The 25779-nt window shown below is 31.8% G+C and overlaps 1 protein-coding gene across 1 annotated transcript in view; it reads right to left on the bottom strand.

Annotated features, from left to right (window-relative positions):
- Positions 1-4942: 4942 nt before the first annotated feature.
- LOC124352794 (tubulin polyglutamylase TTLL5) overlaps positions 4943-25779 on the bottom strand; it is a 158258-nt gene continuing 137421 nt past the window's right edge. The window contains exons 3-13 of the mRNA XM_046802467.1: positions 24065-24171; positions 22754-22967; positions 17171-17428; positions 16169-16367; positions 14812-15038; positions 14293-14491; positions 12785-13076; positions 11764-11932; positions 10010-10176; positions 7883-8036; positions 4943-5276 (exon numbers count right to left, since the gene is read on the bottom strand). Of these exons, the coding sequence (XP_046658423.1) occupies positions 5172-5276; positions 7883-8036; positions 10010-10176; positions 11764-11932; positions 12785-13076; positions 14293-14491; positions 14812-15038; positions 16169-16367; positions 17171-17428; positions 22754-22967; positions 24065-24171 (2091 nt within the window). The 3' untranslated portion in view covers positions 4943-5171. The remainder of the gene's footprint in view (positions 5277-7882; positions 8037-10009; positions 10177-11763; positions 11933-12784; positions 13077-14292; positions 14492-14811; positions 15039-16168; positions 16368-17170; positions 17429-22753; positions 22968-24064; positions 24172-25779) is intronic.

The raw sequence follows: 25779 nt of genomic DNA on the forward strand, positions 1-25779 counted from the left end.
ATAAATTTGGGATAGGAATATGTATTGAAATTCAAAATGTCTTGAAAATTTGGAATACAGCTGGCGTTGGATATTACCAGGAAAAAACTTCCAGCATGAACAACAGATATGATATTTTCCTAAATATGCTTAAATTGCAGTAATGTTGTTTTATAACACCTCCAATTATCAGCATAAAACAACATCTTTCTACCCATGCTAGGTACAATTGACGTTTTGGTTTTGAGTACATAGTGCTTGGCAAATGTAATAGTTGTAACTCTCCTGACTTTCAGTTCAAACTTAATTTCAGTGTGGACAGGGAATCACTCAACCCTGATTCTTTTGCAAATCAACATTATTTCATTCAACAGAACGGCAACACCACGAATGTAGGCTCATTATGTGGTGTTGTAAATCCTCTTGGAACCATATTCTTGTAATTAATTTGGAACTTTTTGTTGACTACTTACATAAAACATTAAAATTTAACTAAAATAAAATATATACTTAAAATATCTTTTTGAAAAGGATAAAGTGACAAATTATGCACCTATTACAACTTTTTCATTATGCTATGCTGTTGAAATGATTGAGGTTAGAAATAAAAGTTCTTTCTCAGTGGAATGGAAAAAGGTTGATGGATACAAAACTTGTATGTGCCATTTGAAAAGCATTTGTAGACTCAAAGGTTTTGTTTTCATCCCCATAGTAGCTCTCCAGAGGTTTTACTACGTTCAAATACACCCATTGTATCTACCATGATAAAGTATCTTTGGATGAGTATCATTACCATAATGTTTAGATTATCCAGAGGAATTTATAGTATATCTGTGTAAATTTGTAATAGTCAGAATAATAGCCAGCTATGAAGCTTATTTCTTAGTTTTAACAGATACATTATTAAGAAATTTTTAAATACAGCCTAACACAATCAAGTAAATAAATATATGATAAAAGCATAATTATGATTATTATTTTGGACATTTCTTAATACTAATCAGGTATCTCTAAAATAATAAATAATCAAGCTACAATATTTCATTAAGGCTGAGTGTGTCAGGAAAGAGGAGGTTTTGCAGTAAGCACTGGGTCAGTTCTGAGAGCGAATTTCATTTTTTAAACTACAAAATTACGATAATGTTTAATGATTACATGAATACATTGGAAATTTGGGTACAGAAAATTGAAAAATGCTCAAAACAACCAAATGATTAACTCTCTTTTGACCAGGTTACATTTTCTTTCTGAATACAACCTTTAATTTAATGAATTTTAATTACTTTGATATACAATGCCGCCTTGTTAAGTCGGACTAGCCGGCCGTTCCAACATAACGAAATACGAGTTAAACGGTGATTCGACATAAAGGAGTCTGACTTAACGAGGTTGCACTGTACTTGTAAATAAAAGCAGACTGCAACAATTAAAATTGGTGTATGTCCTTAATTAGATATTATTGATACATTAACGATGATAGCCAGATTTTTTAAATGTGATAACATACTCAAACTTCAAGGATATTAGATGGCAGTGACAAGTAAATCTAAGAATGCTCTATTGAAAAACATAAAATGCTTATGCACTAGCTTTTATTATAATTACAATTGATTTTTTAAATCATCAATTATAGGCTATTCACTTTTAAAACTACCCTCATCTTGTGTTTTGTAAACGTTTTGTAATGGAATTCTTTTGTAGGACAATTATTCAGCTTCAGAGAGAAAAATGTAGGAACCTAAAATCACATATCACAAACATTGTTTCCAAATTCATAATGAAAAACCTATACCTACTGACAACTAGTTTTGAAGTTTATGTAATAATCAACCGTGATAAAAATCCAATTTTAAGCTACTTATTTGTTTTGTAGGCATAAAAAATATTTCTAGAAAAATTGTTCTTAACATGTTTTGTATTTTTTTATTTTGTTAGAATTGTAAAACTATTAAAGAGGCAAATTATATTTTATGTTGTTCAGTTTGGAGCTGCTCATCTCCAACTACAGAATTTTTAGTTTTAACAAAAACAACTAATTATAACTCAGGAATTTTGAAATAGTGGCTGTGAAAGAGAGGAGGTTGTAAGGATGGATTTTGTGTTAAAAATAACAACAAACAACATAACTCTACTTCAAAACGTTAACAAGCTACAGATGTGGACAGATTTAAAGGGAATATCTTACATAACATTTCATATTCACATATAAATAACATTTCATAATCACATATAAATCATTAGTGTACAACTAAAATACAAAACGCAACAACAAGCACAGATTTTTAAAATAAAAGAACACATTAATTTTATGGCAGGTCTGTGTCATCGCTGTAGTTACAATGGGAACACTGTAGCAGGTGCTGATTCAGCTGGGAGAGATTAATTAAGAGTTAAATTCAGGATTAAAATTGGTGTTCTCAAATAAAGTTATAACAATGTAACTATTCAACATTATGGAAGACTTGTGGTTTGATCATTTTTCAAGAAAACAACAAGCTTTTTTGTTTTGTAAAATGGCAGTGTCTCAAATTACACATCTTCTGAAGCAAGCATATTGTGCATTCCAAATAATACAAAACCACAATACAGAATGTTACATTTTCTTGTAAGACAAAACCATTCATAAAGCGATCCCTTATAGAACTATGGTTTCAAAGGATATAGTGAATGGATACAAAATCTACATCACAGGAATTGCTTTAGTTGAATAAACAATGATAGAAAATGTAAGAATGTCGTTTTCTACCATTCTAACTGTAAGTGATTTATTGACCACCACGATTTTGATGATGACTGGTATGTTTGTCTGCTCTCCTCAAAGCAATTTGACAGACAAGAGCAGCTTAAATTCTGGGCCAAAATCAAAAAGAGAAGACATCAAATGTATGCAGAGGTCATTGCTTGTTAAGGTAAAGCTCGAGCAAAGGCTTTAATCTGCCAATAGCAAAGTGTGAGATTCATTTTACTCTAATAATATATTGTTCATAAGACTTTATCATAGCAGGTTAGAGCAAAACAGATTAAGATATACTTTAGAGCAATTTTGTAGTAAGTGAAAGTAGAGCAGAGCAAACAAATAGACCTACTGATAACATGAAGAAGACTCCAAAATCCCTCCCTCCCACCAATGGAGTACAATGTCATTTAAAAGCACAACGAAAACTTACACAAAAACACTTTTAGTTTAGGAAGCAGGAATGTAGATAGTCATAAAGGCCATTGGAAAAAGTGTTTTTTTCTGAGTAACTAATTTTCTGGAGTAATTAATCTCCATTGTACCTAATTACAACAGAAAACCAAAAGTACGAGGTAGTTGTGCATGTTTTGAATTAAACATAGTGAAAAATACACATTTCTCATCATAAGTTAAAGATTGCTTTAAATACAACATAATCTTAAAGTTATAATATATACAAAAAGCATTTTTTAAACTTATATTGTAGACAACTTGACATTAAGTTTCTACGAGATGGCCAGGGCATAAACAATGATGATAAAATTCTAAAGAATTTATACTTTAGACATGTGGTATCATACACAATATATTGAAACCCTTTTGATTCCAACATCTAAGTTTCAAGATATGGAGTGATATTGCATATGATCTTATGTCCCATTTTTGCAACTACAAGCACTTTTTAACCAATATGTCAACAACATTTTAGTTTGAAAAGCAAAGTAGAAGTTTACAGTTAAAAAATAAAATGTTTATTAGTGATAATAAAAAATATTGCAAGATTGGAAATACTCCAATGTAATGCATGTACTAGAGAAGTCTGAAGAATAATTTGTTTAAATTATAAATTTCCTTTAATAAGTAAAAATACAATGCAAGTTTAGCCAATGTTGATATTGTTAATTGGCACTTAGTGGCAAGTGTTGTGACTACGGCAAATACCCGTTAAAATATCTTGACTTCAAAAGGGTTCAATAAAACATATTTTCAGCGAGTTACAATTTAAAATATCAATAATAAAATGGTTGAATATTAAACTTTACTCTTAAACGTTATTATGTTTACATTCTGACATCTGCATTGCAAAGTGAGAAATTAAATTCTTTTTGCGTTTTTAATTCATTTAATCAAGGCGACTGACTATATATTATATGAAAACCAAACTTATTCAGTTTTAAACTGCTGTTAAACAGACATATCAATACAGAAAAATACTACAGTAACAAAAATAATACATGTGTCAATAATATATAAACTGTATGCACCATTAACTTAAACAATAACATTTTATCACTAAATTATTGGAATAATAATACTTGACAAAAAAGAAAAACTATTCTTTCAAAAAACATTAATAAAAATGAATGGTATTATTATTGAAAATATTCCAATAAATAAGTCTAAATAAAATGAATTACCAACTTAAAAACAATGAGAACTTTAATAAAATATAATGTGATCTAGTTAACAAATTAGTTCAGTTGTTTTTTTACCTATTATTTTCTGAATGATTTACGCATGTCATAGGATATGTGCATGACTAGCGACAGAAGGAAACTGTGCGTTTTGGTAACGAAGTTGAGCGAAAATTATTAACAGATTTGACTAGAAGATAAAACCAACACACACTGTCTGGTGATGCTTAGATTAAAGGCTAATTCACTGAAAATATCTTACACAAAAATATAAAATACTAAGAGAAAATAAATATAACTTAACCACTGATTTAAAGAAGGTAACACAAAATAAATATAATTATAATATACATACCCAAATTATATTATTTGCAATAAATTGCTTAACCTCAACCTGTTTTAACAGAAAGTTTCACACTAAAAACTCTTGCTTCTATTATCACTTCTAAAAACACATTTAATAAATATTTAACACAGAAATATTAAGGAACTGTAAGCCAAAGCTGTTAAGAGTTAGTTGGCTGAAAAACGAACCAAAAGTCTCTTCCCGAGTCGCATAACTCCTTTCAAAGATTTTATAACTCTGTTCACCTACTTTATATTAAAAGCTAAATATTGTATTAAGTTAAATTAAAAATTCTACTCTAATCTTATCAAGATTGTCAAAAGGTATCAATGCAATAATCTCAATATCTTTGGCTCGCCACAGGAACTACTATGCTAAGTTATTGCATAAGTTGAAAACATTAACAAAGTCGACTTTGTCAAGAGATGGAGAATATTAGACGGAACAGTTGATAAGCATGGGTGGAACAGTTATACTATAGCGCCCGAGAAACCTTCAGGTTTGACCTTGAAGTGTCTTTGGTGCCACCTATCATCTGCGGTAAACTCTTCTTATTGCAGTCACACTCTGCGAAACTTGCCTAAACAAAACGGCGTTGTCAACATACAAGACAAACATGGACGGAACATTTCATATGAAACACACAATATTGTTACTAACTGATGCACTTTTTTTGTTTTTGAGAACAATAATTTCATATTACAAACTTACATCTGTTACAATTCACTGTGAAGTTTATCCACAGAGACAATATAAATTCTACTTCAAATACTAAGGCTGGTTAGAAATTAAAACAGGAAAACCAATTAACCTTATCTTTTCCAATTATCTTATACATGTTTTCCCTGTCAAGTATACTTAACTCTGAAGTTAAACTGCATATTTCACTTGCTTCCTCTAAAAAAGTATTTCTATAATTTTAAAGAGTTTTTTTTTTCTTTCTTCATAAATACTTAAAGAAAATACTGAACAAGCGACTGTACAATAGAGCAAACATCTTTTTATTTTTATTCATTGAAAGAAACAAACATTTTTACAAGCAAGCCAAGTAAAAAGATGGCACATTTCTAACTGAAACTATAGTAAAGAATTATTTTCTTTTCTGTTGTGTATGTTTTTGTGTAGAAATGATTGAAGTCTTTTACAACGCAAGAAAAATATTCTAAAACAAGAATTTTAATCTGTTGAAACCATCTAATATAAATGAAAAATACCTAATTTCTTTTGCTCAGTTGCATAACAGCATAGTCAAATCTGCTAGGGTATCAAAAAAGGACAAAAACTACTATAAATGGCCTGATAATTAAACTCTTTTAGTTGTATTCCATGCTATTTAATAGATGAGATGTAATTATTCCATTTTGAAACATTGCATGGCTACCATCTTCAAATCTTTAGAGATATCGAAAATATGCAAGAATATGTTATAGTTTTTTTAAATTTTTTAGTTTCTAAACTCTTTATTGTTGTAATATCCAACCAAGATAAATATTTTGCAAAAATGAATGGATGTCCTCTTGAAATTATATTAAGGATGATTCATAAACTTATTCAGCACATGTGTAAGTACATTCCCAAACTGAATCAGTTAGAAAATATGGCATTTGCCGTGTTCAATGTATGGCTACTAATTATACTTCCCAAAACTTGTATGGGGGTCATTATGAAACCTTACAAGACAATGAAAAATGTAGAAAAAGAAAAGTTGTAAATGAAACGAGAATTAAAAAAATATTATCCTGATGTGATAATATAAATATCTATTTAGCATAAGATGTTCAGTATATATATTCACTACATCCATCAAATATCTACTTCACCAGTTTTTATCAAATTTATATAATATACACTGGCTATCTAATGACGCATACCAACATAAAGGTATATAAATTTATACAGCATCTACACAAACTTGATTTCCACTTAATTTTCAGTGGTGAATATCTACTAATGATCAACATTCATGAATATTAATAGCACACTATCCAAGAGTGTTATTTTCCTTTAGTTTAATACAAGCAACTGAAAATTATCCATTATACATAATGTGCTGTACAGTTTACATTAATTTCCTATAATAAATTTCATGATTATGTTTCTATTTTCATATTTTATTACTTGCTCTCTTCTGAGTCTAAAACTAATGGATAAGATTCATGGCTCTGGCTCTGTAACCTTGGTGTTCTAGATTTCAGATATCATGTGTTAAATTAAATCTTCAATTGAAGAACAGTAAGTAGTAAAGTGGTTTTATTTATTTGTGCAGTTTTGCTTGCATTTGTAAAAATGTATGCTGCAGGTTGGTTTGGACAAAACAAAACAATTGAAATTTTGGGGTTCTCATCCGTCTGTTATGATTTTTACCTCCTGAGTATTTCAACATTTTGTCTAATATGATTGTTTTCTGATTTATAATAGATTGAGAATCTGTGAAGTGCAAATCATTGATTGTGCTGTATTTATTCTGGCTGATAAGGTGTGTAAATACTCTATTCCGAAATTTTGAATAGCCGTCACCATAAACCTTTCTAGAAAACCATTTAAACTTTTGACCTAGGTTGGTTTTGCGACTTGGAGGGTCTTGATCAACAAAAATATGCAAACATTGTTTAAAAAGTTTTCTCACTAATTATTCCAACAACAATGAGCCAAATCTAATATTTGTAAGAAATCTACCTAAAAAAGAAACGCTCCCTTAATCAATGACAATTTTTATTTCAATTCCTACATTACATAACAACTCAACAAACAATACAAATTTAATTCCAACAGTATTTTTTAAATTGAAATAATTGAAAAGATGATGTACATCACAAAGCCTTTACGGAGTATTGTAGTATATAAATTGTATAATGTTTTTTTTACAATGTTATTAAATAATATCAAAACTGTTTTAACTAAAAAAGAATCACAAAATTGATTTTAACATTATTACTAACTTTCTTTATTAAAACATTTAGGTATATCCACATAAAACAAATTGGATACAAAAACACTCTCTCAATAGAACACGTAGCGTCCAATATTAAACAGAAAACAGCAGTACAATAAAACAGATGGAGGTAGAATCTGATACATCAATAACTGGCATTTGTGTTACAGCTTAAAATCCCGGAACCCTGGAGGAGAGTGGAAGTTTACGCTCCAATCTTAGCACATATCAGGAGACCTTGACATCATGCTCACCTTGTCGTAAGGGCCGCAGGGCCTGCTGATGCTCTGGAGAAGACCTTGGGAGTGCAGTTTAAGGGCTGAAGGACTGCCACAATGGCCAAGCAACACCTGGGCACACTTGTGTAGTTGTGTATTCATTACCAGAATCTGCTCCAGATCACTTTCTCTGTCAAAACATAGTGCAAAAATATAAAAATAAACTTTAATGCATTTCAAGATATACATATGTTCTACTGCCTGTTCTCAAAATAATTAATAATCACACACTGAATAGTTTGAAAATGTAATTATAGGTTATTTTTTATAACTTGACAGGATGGTCTTGTACATCTAAAACCAATAAGTTATTTATTTGTGATGAGTTAAGGTAAACCAGGGAAAAAGTTGTCAAAAATTGTGGACTGATGTACATGTTAGGCGAGGTCAATCAATCGAAATAAAATAAGCTATACAAAAAAATTGTATTATTTTTTTAATTTGCCTATATACATGATACAGCTGTTGTCTGTTATTTTTACTATATTGCAATTAAATCTAAATTGACCTTACCTACCCTAGAGATACTATTGCTCTATTATTTAATTTTGTTTTAAACTTCTTTCTTTCCTTTTTTAAAAAAATAAATGGAGATTCCAATCTCCTTGTCAGCCGTATTCTGCCTGTCCTCGTGGACCACAGGTCTGTGTGGCGTCTTATCAAACAGAATAAGGAGAGTCAGTGCAGTACAAGATACAAACACTGTTACAAAACTATTTTATTGGACCTGTTTACTCTATGGCTTAACTCATTATTTCCAATATAAATCAACAAGTTTTTACAAAGTATTTTTATTTATATTTTGAGTGCTATTGTTTCCATTTAATTACTGAGTGTGTCACAATAAAATTAAATTGCAATTCACTTTTATTTTTTTTTAGGGAAAGATGAGGCTTGGTTGAGCGAAGGATCAGTGAGAAATTCAACTAATACATACATTACTCACAAAAAATATAAAAAGTGCAATCTTTTACTAACAAATTGAATCCTAGACTCATAGCAAAGTATTTGTTTAGTTTACCGGCTGTTTTGAGCTTTGACAAAAATGAATACACTTTGAAGTTACTGTTCAAGCCTGACATACTGTATGGTAAATTAAATATGAGGATATATCCATAAAGGAAATACAATGTTTATGCATATATTTGAATCAGAAAAAATATACGTGCAATATATAACTTTTTAAATTACAGCAATAGTTTAATTTGTAAACACTGACTGTTCGTTTACAAACTCAATGCAGACCACAACAAAGCAAGAACTAAACTCGCTTCTTGTAGCAACCACACGTAACTTTGAAAACATTTTTGTACTCAGGCTAGTGTACAAAAGACAGATAACCTAATGAACAATCTTAAACATCAACATCTAGTATTACTCAGTATACCAAAACTTATGGAATTAAATATTTTAAAACCCTGACCTATTCTTAGAATTCACATACAATGGAATACATTCTAAACCCCCCCCCCCATACTAAGGATTCATAGGCAGTGTGTTAATCCTAGGTAATCAATCACCTAGCCTGTCTAGCTTCATTTATTGGCTGTTAGAATCATTTAGGATTATTAACTCTTGGGGGTAGCCTAAAGAACTCATACTACCATTTAAGCTTGTGGAATGTTACTATTTAATTTGTTCATAAAAATAAGGGTATATAAACCAAATAATAACCAAATTTTTAAAAAATATATTTTTTTATTTTTAGATTAAAATCATATAATGAAACTATGTTTAATAATTACTAACATAAAAATAATTACTTTGAATGTAGGAACCTCATGAAGTGACCATTAGCAACAATAGTAACTAAATATCTAAATTATTCTGCACCGCTAGTTTCTAATGACAATTGTTTACCCAGGAACAACAAGCACCTTGGTCACTGAAGATAAGAGTCAGCTGACATGTTGTACACAGAAATATGCATCTTATAGGTTTCTATAGCTAGCTTCTGATTCCTTCTATCAAGTTCTGGTGCTAGCAGAAACATTTTTGTGGCATTTCGTGTCCTGTATACTCAGTTGTAATTTATTCTACATGCAAAAGCTTACGATTTTGCTTTGTGTTAATTAATTTTTTTTTCTATCTGAGACAACTCACTTGGCAACTTGCAGGAAGAGCATGAACAGGCGATTGGGGACAAAGTTGCTGGTATCTGCCGGTGTTGGAAGAGACTCCGTCTCTCTGTTGTACAGGTAGAGAAAGTCACTCAGGTTTTTGGCTACGATTGCAACTCTGTCCTTTCCTATAAGGCTACGATTCGGGGCCTAAAAATAAAAATAGACAAAACAAAGTTCCACTATTTGTAAGAGATTTTTCATTGTCACTTAAAAATTATGTACTTGAATGCAGGTCAATAAATAATATGGGATAGAAAAATTCTATTGGATGAATTAAGATATGAGTTAGTTACTGAGCTATTTTAAGAGCTCACCATTTCTTTTACTTGTTTGACAATTATATATCAGGCCATGGAAATTACAACACTTGTAACAATATCGGGAATTTGACCAGTGTATGCTGATTATCTCTGCTGCGGAATGAAGAAATTTTAAAGTATGATCCATGAAAGAAAGGTTCATTCTTGGCTAGTTCATACTTCCCAGTTGAACCTACACTGTATACAACAAAAACTGATATGTCAATTATATCTGGGTAACCTTACAGATATCCTGGAGTGGTAGATGACTACCCGCAAATGTTGAGATATTGGGGTAAAAGGTCAATCGATAGGTCTAGTCTACTGTGGAGGAGTGGTTGGAGATCCCAAAATGTTAAAGACTGTTGTTAGCCAGGACACGAGAAAGTGCTTTCCTTTGCCCAATTTGACTGTAAAGGCTGACAGAGCGTCCTTCCCTTCTTACAAAGAGACATGACTGAGATGTAATGTGCCCACTCTCCCACATCATGTAATCTCAACAGGAGTAGAGCCCTACCCATCCTGAATATCCTGTCACTCTAGAAGCAAGTGACAAGGTCCTTTTAGGACTAGGTGCAATGAGAGGTTTCTCAGCTTTTTATCCAAAGTGAAAAAAATTATCCATGGAAATTCTAACAGTTTTTAAGGTCAGGAAATACTGATAAATTGATCTCGACAAATAAATTTGTATGGGGCCTAAAATATTTTTCTGGCCGCTGTGGCATGATATCAGCTTTTGCATATTTTAGATTTTGAAGGATGTGACTGGGTCTTTGGTGATGTCGGTTATTCAGCACCTAATATATTGTTGTGGATAAGGATGGTTCGGAGGCTTCTCCCTATGAGTTTGGTTGGGCCTTATGTAATGTAATTTTTTGGTTAAACTTTGAAAATATTTTATTCTGTTGGTGGTTGAGATGAAATAAACTGTTATTTTATAAATTGGTTAAAAGCTTTGTACTCTATTTAATTCTTGTATAGAATTATTTATTTAATTCAATTAACAGGATTAAAAGTTAAAGTTACACAAATATTCGGTCATACATAAATGCATCATTAGTAGTAAAAAAACCGGTTAAAACAAAAAGTATTTTACTTTTTACATGACTATTTGGCCTTTAGTAACATAAGTTTTTAATTAAATTGTTTTCACTCACATTATTCATAATACATTTATATTTATATTATTTGGTTATTGAAATGACATGAATCTTTATATGTTAAATTTGTTACAGGTTTATTGTTGTTTTAATTATTTTTAATACTGTTATAGACTTGTTGATACTATAGACTTTTTTTATTTACATATTGGATTCTTGATTGTTTTTTATTACATCTTACACCATTTTAAATCATAGACAATTAACAGTAACAAGAGGTACACTGTAAATTAAGAATACTAAAATTGAATTACTGGAAGAGTTATGTGGTATACCTTTACATGATAGGCAGTGCGGAGGTTATGGCAGGCACGTTGTAGAAACCTTAGGATTAGCTCACTGTCTCCATCATCAATCCTCATCTTGGACTTCCCTCTATGTCCAGACATCCGGCCCAGTACGCACTGCAGGTACTGGCCGAATGCCTGCCTCGTCTGGATCTTACTGGAGAGTACATACAAAACATTAACATTTCATACTCTACAATATTAATTGTACACTATATACTGATGAACATTACACCATCAAGACAAATCAAGATTCTTCCATCATGCTAAAGACAATAGGTAAATCATTGTTTAGAATATTTAAAAAAAAATTAAACTAAATTATAATGACCTAGTTTATCTTCAGAACTTAGATCAGAATATAATACTATTTACTTCATAGCACTACTAGTTTTTGAATTTCCTTAGATAAATATGAACATAGTGATAACGCTTTATATAGTTTCACAAAGGCACAAGTAATATATTTGAAACCAAAGTTTACTTATTTTAAAGGTAGGTTCAAGTGGTGTGGCACTGTAAGTACTTTACAGTTTGGCCATTGTGCAATGACAAATAATTTGTAACTACTAGGTGACACGTGCTCAAACAACTTCATCCACAATAGGTTAAGTGAAAGTTGTTACTTGATTTTTAACGTACTGAATCAATTTATTTTAAATTCCTTTACAGTATTTAATTTAATATCTAACAATTTTAAAATGTAAAACTACTTTAAAGAAACATTAGTTTAAGACAATTTTAAAATAGCTCAAACTTAACTTAAATTATTTTCTTAACATGCATACAAGTCAATATTTTTAAAAAGTATTAGGAAAGAAGGAAACGCTTGATTACAAATTAATGATAAAATTTAATAAAGGTAAAGCTATAAGATCAGAATTCATTCTTATATATCCTCCTATTGTATGAAATGCATAAAATGACGAACAAAGAATTCTTGAATGTTTATCAGCTGGGAAGAACCTAGATACATCATAGCTGTCCGTGACTCTATATAATATCTGACCTGAGTTTGAAGCCGTCCTGCAGACACTTGCCAACCTCCTGCTTGAGCACCTTGGCATCCAGCTGCGTGGGAAGATCACTATCTGTGCTCAGTCGATTGTCATCCAGGCTAGTCCGGTGACCCTTGCTGAGCGCACGCTCGTAGCGGCACAGTCGCTCCGAGCTGATCACTGCTGGCAGGTACTTGACACATTCAGGGAACAGCTGCTGGTGAAGCTGCAGGTTGTTATTGTGACTGGGCGGCACTGACCAGGAGTTGCCAGGAGGCACTGACGGTATACCGGTCACAGGATCTACAACACAACGGCCTTTAGGTTTCATAACAATAGAATGCAACACATTTAATTATAAGATTTCTTAGATATGACACGTTTTACTGTATAATCAGTATAAACAACGATACCGTTAAAATGGCAGTTCTTTGTAAGTTTCATAAAATATAGGTCACATAATTGTTATCTAAATGTTTTAAAATCATGTCTAGCAAATTAATTCTTATAAATTTTATATGAAAAAGTAGAGTTTAAAAAAAGTTTTCAAAGTGTATCAGAAGAAGGAAAAAGGAACTTAAAGAACATGTACAAGGAATATAACATATAATATAAATAAGATATTATATAAAACATAACTTGTTACACAAATCTTTTAATTTACAGAATATTTCCTTTATTACTTGAGTTTGATTTATACACACTTTCTTAGTATGTGGCCTGTTTACTATTAAAAAACAACAAAATAGCTTTTATTTTTACAATATTGTACACTATTAAATACCCAAACATCAATCTTGCTATAAACACTAAAAATGACTCAAGTTGTAATGACTTTTAATTCCATTTAAGACTTTTCCTTTTAGATATCTTTGAATGATCTTACTAAGACGGTGATACATCAATGGTTACATGAAAAAATAGAGTTTTAGATTGTATGCTATTACAAAGATTTTATTTTTACATTCCATTGAAAAATAATTAAACATGTCATAGTGGTGGTTCGGAAGTCACCTGTGGTGGTTCGGAAGTCACCTTTAAGCCGTTGGTCCCCAGGTTAAGTGTTAGAGAGGGCTTCTTAGCCCTAACTTCGCCTGGTAAAATAAGACATTCTTTACTTTACTTTTTTTTTATGTTTGCCAAAAATCTGGGCTCTAGTCTGGATGGTCCCATTGAGCATAAGAACATAATATTATCAAATATAATGATTTCATAGCATAATGAACCAAAATAGTACCAACTTAACAAAAATTGTGAGTTTTATTTTTGCTACATATCAGGAACAAAATATGCCTTATGTATTAAATGTATTAAAAAATAGTCCAATGCTTTATAATTTTAAGAAAACCTATAGTTATACAAGTACAAGATCAAATTTAACAATACATAAGAAGAATTTCCTGTATAATTGTCAGTAATAGATTTGTTAATGGCAGAATGAACCAAAAACAAGACAAAGGCTTGAGTTTCAAATTTTTAAGTATAAACACTTGTTCTCATTCTAGTTACAAATGATTACCTAAGTAGGGAGAGTATCTTTTCCAGCTCTCTGCCGCCGGGAAGATCCTGATGAAGCCACCTCTGCGTTCGAACTGCGCCTTGGCGTAGCGCACCATCCTCACCTCCTCAGAGGACAAAGAGTGCACTGGTGCACTGTGTATCGGCCGGGAGTGGTGTTTCACATTGGGCAGTGAATCAGCTGACTGAACTCTCCGTGACTGTAACAAGTATTAGATTACATAACAAAAATATGAATGTTTAAAAAAATATTAAATGTTATTGACTCTATCACCTGGCATTTTCGTTATTGTATGTTATATTTTGATTTTTAATCATTCCACATACAAGCAAAAAGCAGGGTGAGGAGTAGTAAAAAGTATGCTTGTGTAGACCACCATAATTTCTTGTGTCACCTCTAAACTACAATTAAATGGTAATGTGACTTTCTATCATAACTTATGTTAGTGATACAATTTCATGTTAACTAGGTGCATTAAAATGAATGGAGGTTTTTGATTTAATTCGTGAATGTACTGACAGTGGTAAGATCACGGCGGTCGGCAGTGGCGGGGCGGTGGGGTCTGGTCTGAGGCCTCACTACAGGATCGACAGCAGGCAGACCCACCAAGGTCAGAAGGTCCACCAGCAAGGCAGACTTGAGCCGAGTGTCCAGTGGAGAGTCACAACCTAGAGACGGTGACAGGTTCACTTCAAGCAGCCACGGCTTCAGCTCAGAGTCAATTAAGATGTCGAACCCGTACAGTTCTGTCACAACCAACACAGGCTCAGGTCAGTTTAATAATGTTCATCTTAAACAAAATGCATACAGTTTGTAACTGCAGCTAATTCCTGTTTACTTGTGTAAAATTTTACTTTTCCATCATATAAGGACTTTTCATTATATTAATCACATAACCGTGTTAAACCGTATCTGCCCAAGTAATAAAGTAAGAAATAAACACAATGTGCAAGGACTCACTGTATCCTTGTGTCCAACGGTTACAACGTAGTGTTATGGGTTAATGAATCATAATATAAAAACGATGTGCATAATATAACTGCAATTACTAGTACTACTACAGTACTACAGACAAAATAAATATTATGTATAAGATGTATAACAAGTATCATATGAACATATTTCTTTCTCTGTTCATACATTGGAGTACAACAGAATGATGGAACAGAAGTTGGTATATAGCGATATTACAAACAAGTTTCGAGTTGTCACAACATTCCATTACGGAGTTAACTTGCAACTTTATTGCCCTTTGACCTTTCGTCCCTAGAATCATTAGAATTCTTCCTTGGACCAAGTGTACCAAGTTCCAGGTCTCTAGGGCCGTTCTTCTAGAGTTATCGCACAGACAGATACAACAGAGTTTATGAAGGACCTGCCTGGTCCTATATCAAATATATCACCCATCAAAACACATTTTAGCCTGCAGACTATTTTTTCATAATATCAAAATATTTTATAGATATTACAAATATTTTTATAAATTAATAATTAATCTTGGTATTAAAACTAAAACAATTAGACAAAATAAAAAAAACTCTTAAAAAATTATGAAATATACCTATATGTGTTAAATTTACTATTGAAAACACAATTTTAATATTTTAGCTACCAAATACCACAGTTGATAATGCCTCTACCCCTATAATTCTCTGCTGTCACAACCTTTTTTGCTAACAAAAATTATAAAATGTACTATATAACAAACGCTTGTGTTAAATTAGAAGCGTTAATTCTTTTGGAAAAACCAAACACAATTTTTAGTATGGTTTAGAGGGATAGCTCTTTTCAATGCTCTTTCACTAGGTATTATTTAGCATAAATGACTTAAGAAATAGACTGTATTATTTGCAAATAGCACAAATCTGTAACGTACCAAAGCAGTTAACGATGGAGGGAACAAAGAGCTTACAAGCGGCGATGATGGAGGGAGCTGTGGCCAGCAGGGACTTGATGACCACCTCCTCTATCCGCTGCATCAGCAGCGCAGTGTCAAGGTTCAGAGACTTGAGGTGTCTCAACAGTGCACTCAGAGTCCACTTGTGGCCGACATCCTCCGCCTCTGGGTCCTCCGACTGTCCACAAGTCACAGACAAAACATTGTAGTAGAGGAGATGATCAAAGCATTTTATGAAGCACATAGACACCTTTTTCAATTTTCAAAGTGTATTGAGAAATCTCTGTTCCTCAACACAAATGGAGAAGTGATGGAAAATTATCAAAGCAGAAAATAATTTGATACTGAAGCATAATTTTATATAGTGAAACTGTAACTAATGTTCTTTACTGCACTTTTAAAAAGGGTGATGAGTATGAAAATAAGCAATCGAGATTAGAAAAACTCTAACTGATAGACATAAACAAAGTGAGTAATAGGAAAAGGAATTTGTAATATTGAGTCAAACCAGGTAGAGAAAGTTTGACTATGAGATGACTAATGGACTGATGAATGAAAAATGGAACAGGAAATAATTTTGTAATATTGAGTAGAAAGTGATAGAGAGCATTTGGCTATGAATTTAGTTCTTAAGAACTATCATTCTTTTAAACTGCACGAAAATTTTACTCTCATATCTTTATCAATTTAGAGAAAGTCAGCAAAAATAAAAATACATATAATAACAATTTTCTATAAATTGATCATAAGAAAATAAGTTAATGATTCAATAAAAATCTTGTTAACATGGAGTTTTTAGATCAGTAAGAGGAACAAAAATAAATGAGTAATCATAAAGAACATAACAGTAACTTTAATTAGAGAGATTGCTACAGTCCCCAATAATTCAAATTTTACTCTCTTATATTGTCTTTTTTGCATATCCATAAAACCAAATTCATACAATAACATGCCTTTTCATAATTCGGATTTACATCTTACCTTGATATAATCAGAGTGATGCTTGTTGATGCTGTAATTACAGAGGTGCATGCAGGGATTCCAGAGGTGTTTGCGATTAGGATCGTACTTGACGGTGGCCAACCGCACAAGACCCTCCTCATACAAATATACTATCAGTGGGTCATACGACGTGACGGCAACGTAGAGCCGTAGGTCACACTTATGTCCTGAGACAAGAAGAGGGTTCTCTATGTACTTGGCCACCACCACCGACTCTTCCAAGGGTACTTCATCTGGCTGCGATAACAGATCTAGATGAGTTACACGAGGATTTTTGCTGTTATAAATTAGACTAAATTTGTTACAACTACATCATTCTGTGCTTCAAAAGCTATTGCTTATACGTTACCAGTATGTTAACAATTTTATAAAAATAAATTGAATATTAAATATAACAGAAATAACTACTCCAGGGTGGAGTGCCCCACTGCTTGTTTTGACCTATTATAAACAATACACAATAAACAATATACTTTATTTGTATAATTCATAGAGAATTACAAAGCGTCGATAAAAAACAAAGTGTCATAATATAGTAATTACATGGTCTTGTTAGGTAAGTTAATGTTAATCATAATGATGGTTCAAAGATCTCCAGTTCAAAAATTCGTTAATAGAATAAAAGGAATGTTTAAAAAGCCATTTTTTAGCTCTGTTTTGAGATTATCTTGTGTTTTCATATCCGCAGGTAGACACTTAAACAGCTTCGCCCCCATGTAGGATGGTTTCTCTTCGTAACGGGCTGTACGATGTTCTGGAAGTGCAAAGTCAGCAGCACGGCAAGTGTTGTATTGGTGTAAATCATTACATCTACCATCTACATCTAATCATTTCATGGTGTACAACAAAAACTTCATTAATTTTCCACTCCTTCCAATGCAGAATTAGAATGTTATACTTTCATCTGAATGTTTAATTTAGCTCCATTTCACCTTCACCTCAATGCATTGTCTGAAACCTGACACTGTCCAGATATGAATCATGGAATCTTGAATTGACATCTATCTGAAGAGATTCAAAAAAAGTTGGCAACAAAGACTTTCAATGTAAACTCTTTGCATCAGTTTGCCATCAGAGGCACCCAGACTACAAAAGAGGTATGTATTTAGTTTACGTAGCTGCCACCCAGTGTAATCTAGATGAAGAGATGTATAGTTGCTTAATCAAGTGCACTAAGATATTTTAGACATTAATCCTAATGCACAGAGAAATCAAGGTGAAATTGAGATACTCAACATACCCATAGAATCAACCATTCCCACTATAGATATGTGTTAGAACACTCATTGCAACTTAGTATGAATGAGCAAGTTACAAGGATCCATGCCAATTCACAACCAGTTTTGACTTTATTGGATCACTTCAGGTAAAAGTGGGCAGACCTTAAAGTTGTGCATAACTTAGAATATGGGCAAAACTCTGAGGATTAATTTGATCCTGGATGACAACTGTCGGGTGTGGTAAAAAGATTTTGTTAAATCGGTGATTGGTACCTCACTCATCTGTTCCCATCCATCATTCCTCTGAAATTCTTTCAGGATGACTTAGAGAAATCTGAGATTGATGAGAAGACATTTTATCCTGGTTGTACAGGGAGACCCACTATGGCCAAAGCTGCATCAGATGGACTTTGCACCTGACTTTCAGATTAGTCTTTAGAAAGCCTGCCATATGATTTGGAGGTATAAACATACCAATTTTCCTATAGCAAATTTTTCACAAACTGTGAAACTGTGTGTAGGTGTTTCACAACTAGGACAGAATTTCCTATCTGATGGCTGTCCAATATCTCACGAGGGACGTGATTTACAACTTTGTTCACTCTGATTGCTCAGTCTCATCAAACACCTATCTCTAACACGAGCTTCAAAATCTGTCATTAACGTCATTGTGTGCATGGTGTGATCCAGGTCTTGTGAGGACTACTTTATATTTGGAAGTAAGTATAAAATGAATTTTCACTTATAGCACACAATTGAGCCTTGTCTACATTTACCTGAAGAAATAAAATCAGATCATAATGGTCCACAAATCAGCATGAATTATTGTAACTAGTGCAATTTAAATAGTGTGCCAAGTATTACGTTTGGAGTAAATAGACTGAGAATTAATTTCATTACCTAAGGAACTTTTCAAACCAATCGGCCTACTATCACACTAACACAAGGTTGAGCTTCATAGATTTACATGAAAGAAGGCTGAAACTGACACAGAGTCCAAGAGCCAAGACTATGAAGGTGATGACAAATATTAATCATCTTAAAATATTTATTACTTAGCAATGGGTAAGTTTTACTTATCACAGAAGTAAAGAGTATATTACAGCTCAAGATGACTACTTTTTTTACTAGAGGAAAATGATTGTTTATGAAATCCAGATAATATAATTAAAAGGTAAAGTTATTAAATTCTTGTCTATATTAAGAAATAAAATGTTGCATTCAGTAAGAAAAAAAGTTTCCAATCATTGTTACTGAAACGTAATAAACGTATAAGACCCAATATGGCCAAAGCTGCATCAGTTGGAGTTTGCACATATAAACGTAATAATGCTGCACTTTATTTCCAGAAAGTTATGTAAGAAGGATCCCTTATATTCTCACACACTGAGCAACCCTTACAACCCCTCACATCTTGTTGTTAAATAATTGTAAATAAAAGTTTCAAAATATTAGAGACAAGGATAGGTAAAGGACTAGAAGACAGAAAATATTACGACTGTCTTGTTCCTAGCAGGTTCTTTTAAATTAAAGTTATATTTAGATAATAATTTCTACCTCCTGACTCGAAGTGTAGAACTGTAAAGTTAAACATTTCTAGTATAAGTAATGGTAGCATTTTATGTGAAGAAGCTATGTTGAAATTCTTGCCAGACTTACGTCAGAGGACTACTACAATGGAGCACAAACATGCATAGAATGTAACTTCACTTCGGATACCAGTGACCTCCTTTGATGACAGAAATATTTCATTGATTTCATGAAGAAAAGTTGCTGAAGAGAAGTACAATAAATTTATGAAGGTTAGAGTTTATTTATACAATTATTTGGTAACTATAAAGAGAATAAACACAAACAAAATCATTCATCTCTGGTTATTTTTAAGTGCTAAAGTGATTGGAGCATAGTCCCAGATTTATTGGTTGACATACCTTACTTGGCTAACACGTTATCAAAATTAGAATAGGAGCACCAGTGGTTAGAAATCTAATAAAATTAACTCTTCACCTTGGACTTCATTCATGTTCTAATGAAAATGGTCATGGCCCTCTAACAAGGGAGTAATGAGTTAAATTCTGGAGAAGGAAGTCACAAAAATTCAATGTTGTGATACATAATGCAGGGCACTTGGAAGATAACATAACTTAAGGTTAAAACTCAAACGTAAATTCCCATATAAGCCACATATATACTAGAGGAAATAATACTCCAGTAACTTTCTTGTGGATACTGAGTGCCCTATAAATAGAGCAAACAGACGTATATAGTATACAGACTTGTATATAGTCATGTATATAGTACATGACTATATACAAGTAGAAGTGTCTCTAATCCTCTTTGACTCCTTATATCGACCATCCTCATGGATCAATGGCCTTTGCGAGGATCTTATCAAACAGAATATTTGAGAGAATCAATACAGTACAAGGTCAATGGTACTGGTGAAAATTGTGATCATCACAGGAGTTCAAACTGCACTACTTCTAACTCAGGTCCAAAATCCCGGCAGTGTAAAACCACTTTTCCCTATAGCAATGGTTTTTGTTTTATAGTTATTGAATCGAAATTTTTCCAGAGTTACACATTCAATGTCCCTGACCACTATCTTAGTTATGAAAATACTAACAAAGGTACTAAAGGAAGTTTTTCCCTCAAAAATTTTGATCAAATAAAAAATAATTTGCAAAAATTACAATTGCTGTAAATAAATCTCCCAAAACATTATTCCCTAAAACGATCATACATCTCACCACTCAGTAAATGACCACCATACTCATATTGAATGTATACAATCTGATACTGATGAACATTTAACTGATTGGTTAGCATGTCATACCGTTGTAACCACAAACACAGGTGACTTGAAGAGAGTGGGAGTGAGTTGTGAATGTCGTTAGTTCACCTCTCGTGTAACAGAGTGCGCATACATCTCTCGTTCTGCAGTTTGCGTGTTTAACAAAGGCACTGGCACATTACATTGTCCTATGTTATGGTCTACTCTAGTCAAGCTTAACTAGACATTGGCTTTAATGCGACAGATCTACGAGTATTCTCTGTTACTCAAGATTCTCTTCATTGACAGTCTTACCAAAGCGACTAAATACAACTATATGTAACAAGACTGAACATTAACAGGATTGCTAAATAGGTTCTGTTTTATAAGTATATAATATGTTTAGACATGATGTAAAATTTCAGTTTTTTTACACTGAATTTACATTATTGGTTATCCCTTTATACTGATATCAAAATACATTTATAGCTTATTCTAGATATTTTACAGTGATATAATTAATCTCTTTTATTACAAAGTTGTCAATTTTAAAAAGGAAAATTAATTAATTAATAAAACTGAAAAGTTCATGTTGGTTCTAACTTATTTTAATTGATTGCAATCTTGGTATTGAACTGGATTTTATTATATAATCTAACATTTAATTTTTCTCTTTTAAAAGAAACTAATTTATTAATTGCGTAACAATGCCATAAAAAGTTGACACATTTACTTCACTTATGATGTTTTTTTCCAAAATAACACTTTCACTAACTTGATTTGTGACAATTTGCACCCATCTTAACTGATTTGTTTGAATACTGATTTTACTGAATGGTAATAATCAAACTAATGATGTTTTTAATTAGGTACCCTCAATTTTGAATCATACATTAAAAAAATTCTAAAACACTGATTTCTTCTTCATACAACACACATGACAACTTTATACTTCGTTCACGTATTACACAAGTGTCTTCTATTAAATGTTTCAAGTACAAAATGGATCTTTTTATTTATAGTGATTGCGGCGAATGATTGTGTTTTGCACTGAAAGGATGGATTACTGCCTGCTATTCCACTACAAAGACTTACAAGAAAGGATGAGCAAAGATGTGGGAAATTGGGTTCCTTTGAAGCCACATAACAAATACTTGAAATGAGCAGATATAAATCAGAAGGAAATGTATTTTAAGAGCAGTTTTTCACCACAGCTTAGAGGTAAGGCTGCGACTTTCTAACCGAGAGGTCAAGGGTTCAATTCTATGGAAGGTCTATACAATTTTGCCAATTGGTTTTGGACCATTTTCTTTTAAAACAGTTTATGATGACAAACTAAAATGTCTCTGGTAAAGAAAAAGCCGTGATTGCGAAGTATGACTAAACCTACACAAAGTATAAAAATTAATAAAATCTGTGCAAATAAGTCGAGTGTTACACATACACGAGTGTGTTTTTTAACGTTGTAATATTTCAGTGTTTATAATTTATATTTAAACTCTTCTTGTTGATAATGTTTATAGATTTAAAACACTGCCCACTTTACAAAACAGAAATTGTACTACTTACCGAGTTGACAATGTAGATCCCTCTCCCCCTGGAAGAAGCCACAGGTTTCACAATCCACGGACCTCTTGTTCGATAATGACAAGTTGTAAGTTCCCTGAAGTCGCCAGGCATCACAAAAGTTTGTGGAATGAAATCAAAATGTTTTGCTCCTTTGGCGTGTTGCATTTTTTCTATATTTTTATATAATCTGTCTTTTCTTGTCAGTTCGTACGACCTACAATAATAACAAAAGGTTTAGAAAATCATTGTAACAGAATTATTAATTTACAAAATACGTCATTTATACCTATTTGACATAATTTTGATCAATTTATTATGTTACAGTTTATACCATTGATGGATAAATTGTCAAAAATTATTCATTATTTGTTACACCCCATAAAAACCCAAACCTATTTATGTCTTTTAGTGTAGTAAACCTCATCCTCTCAACCACTTGAAATAAAAATAAATCTTAGAAATTATTTTTTTTATTATGATCTCCTGAAAACAACTACACAAACCTGCAGTTTAGTTTTAACTGAGCCACCTGCAATTTTAACTGAAAGTTAATAAAACTTTCCTATTTTAGTCACAAATTAACTTATTGTTCAATTACATCTAAACTATTACAAAATCCCTGTCTATAGACAGCAAGTTCACGAAAACTTAAGTGTTTTTTTTTCACTATTTAGATACAATTCAAAGATTTTTCTGAAAGTGTCTAATTAACAAAGACAATCCATACAAAATTCTATTTCTTATCTTATTTAAAATTTTTTCAAAACTTGTTTATTTTAAGTTAGTTAAAAAGTGATTTCGAAGGTGTTTTAGTATAATACTCACACAGTACGTGATTTCAAAGTTTCTATTATAAAGACTCAAGTATTTAAAAACAAGGAAAAAAGAAAAGCCTGGCATTACTCCATGATATATTAAAAATTAGTTTATATATTAACTGTAAAATTTTGGTATTGTAGTTAAATTTGTGAATATTCATTATGTAGATTATTGAATGTACTAAACCCACTGTACTTATCTATATGTTGAAAATAAATAATGTAAAGAAATTATTTATTTCCCAATCCTCTAATCTTGCTAGAAAATATTATTTGTTTATTGAAGGATTCTGGGTTTCCTCTGACAAAATTATTAAATCAGTTCATTGACATATAAAATAAAAGTAAAAAAAGATTAATATTCCAAGCTTTAAGCATGCACACATGATTACTTTAAACAAAATAAATATAAAATATCTATAGAACTAATTATTTTATAGCTATATTTAAATATATTTTAAAAAGTACTTAATTAATAAAGTACTTGAAGTACCTTGGGAAGTGGTTGACTCGTTGATGACTGCTCAGTGCTCTCAAGACTTGAGGCTTCGGATGAACCCCCGTCCACAACAGATTGAAGTCTGTGAAGTCTTGAGGAACCTGAAACATATCAATGAACACTTGTAGATTATTCAAGCTCATCATATGGTTAACATCTTGACTGCTGGTCTATACTCAGTACAGTGTGTGTTCTCATGAAACAGCAAGCACATAGGGCATCTGCTGCAGTCAGTGTGTTAACACACCAAGTAAATTATTCTAAAATTAGTCAAAAGCATAAAGATCTGAGTCATTTCAGGACAAATATTTCATCTTAACAACAAATTTGAGTGTTCAGTAGGAGAAATTAGCCATTTATTATTACTTATATGATTCAAAAGAAATCCACTTGACTCTAGTTAAGCATATCACTTTCTACTGTGTTTGTTATAAATAATATTTTGATCAACAATTTTATTTAATCATTCCTATCCTGTTCTGTCTTTTTATAGAGACATCTGTGTAATCTGTTATAAAATTCTTTATAATCAATCATTTCAAATAAATAATAACAATTAATAATAAATACTCTAGCTGGAGCTCAGAGGCTCAGATTAGACATACGATGATGTCTGATGTTGTGCCAAATGAATTTCATCACCCTCGACCCCCTGTTTGACACCAAGCAGTGGCCACAAAGGAACATGATGGCACATATCGATCTTTTCATGAGAATCTTTTAACACCAGGTAGTACCCCTAAAAGGATATTTCTACAAAAATATTGATAGTTTTCTGCACCATCACAGTAGATTCTATGTATACAGAGTGTTTCAGACCACCCATCTCAAATGTCTAGCAGTTAAATGGCTAATTGTAGTTGTTTGAATTAAACGGATTACCCATTAAATCAACCCCAAAGATTAGTTAAAAATAATTAATTTTTTTTGTAATATAGATGTCCCAAAACAGTGCTCTATGTTCACATCTTTAACATTTCAAATGCAAATAAATCCACATTATTATTTTAAAAGTCTATTAATCCTAAATATTTTGGTGAGGAAAATTAAAAATTATCACTGTTTTAAAATGACAGTCTGGCATGTAAAGAAAATAGTGTTTGTTTGTTTTTTTTTTTTTTAATTTTCAATCTGTGATACGAACCTACACACAAATATAAATTTCATGTCAATACTTCATGAAACAAGCTTTCAAATAATACCATGCATGTCGTATTTTTCAAAATCGTTCTACCACTGTACAATCTAGTTCTTTTGGTAATTAAAAAAATGCTCACATTCCAAAAACTTGAAATTGTAAGAGATACTGAGCAAGTTCCACATTTAAAGTTCTTTTCTCTAACTATTACAAAACTGTGACAAATTAATAAACTTTATTTATAGGTAACAAGTGTAAGTTTTGATTGTTTCTTTAGAAGTGGTTAGACAATTAAGATACCTAAAAATAAAATCACAAATTATGCAATAAATACCACTTTAAGGTCAATTTAATGAGGAATCCATTTAAACTCTCTGTGTTTAACCATTTAACTGCTAGATGTTTGAGACGGGTGGTTTTAAACACCCTGCTCTATAATAATAGGTGAATGTAAACTAAACATATATACCGAAAAACACTTGATCACTCTTTATTTAACTAAATTTCAAAATATTGTGGTAATTCATTCTCTTGTTTGCGGTACTATCTGTTATTATCACGAATCGTAGCA

This window comes from Homalodisca vitripennis, chromosome 1 (assembly GCF_021130785.1).
Source record: "Homalodisca vitripennis isolate AUS2020 chromosome 1, UT_GWSS_2.1, whole genome shotgun sequence".
Classification (NCBI taxonomy): domain Eukaryota; kingdom Metazoa; phylum Arthropoda; class Insecta; order Hemiptera; family Cicadellidae; genus Homalodisca; species Homalodisca vitripennis.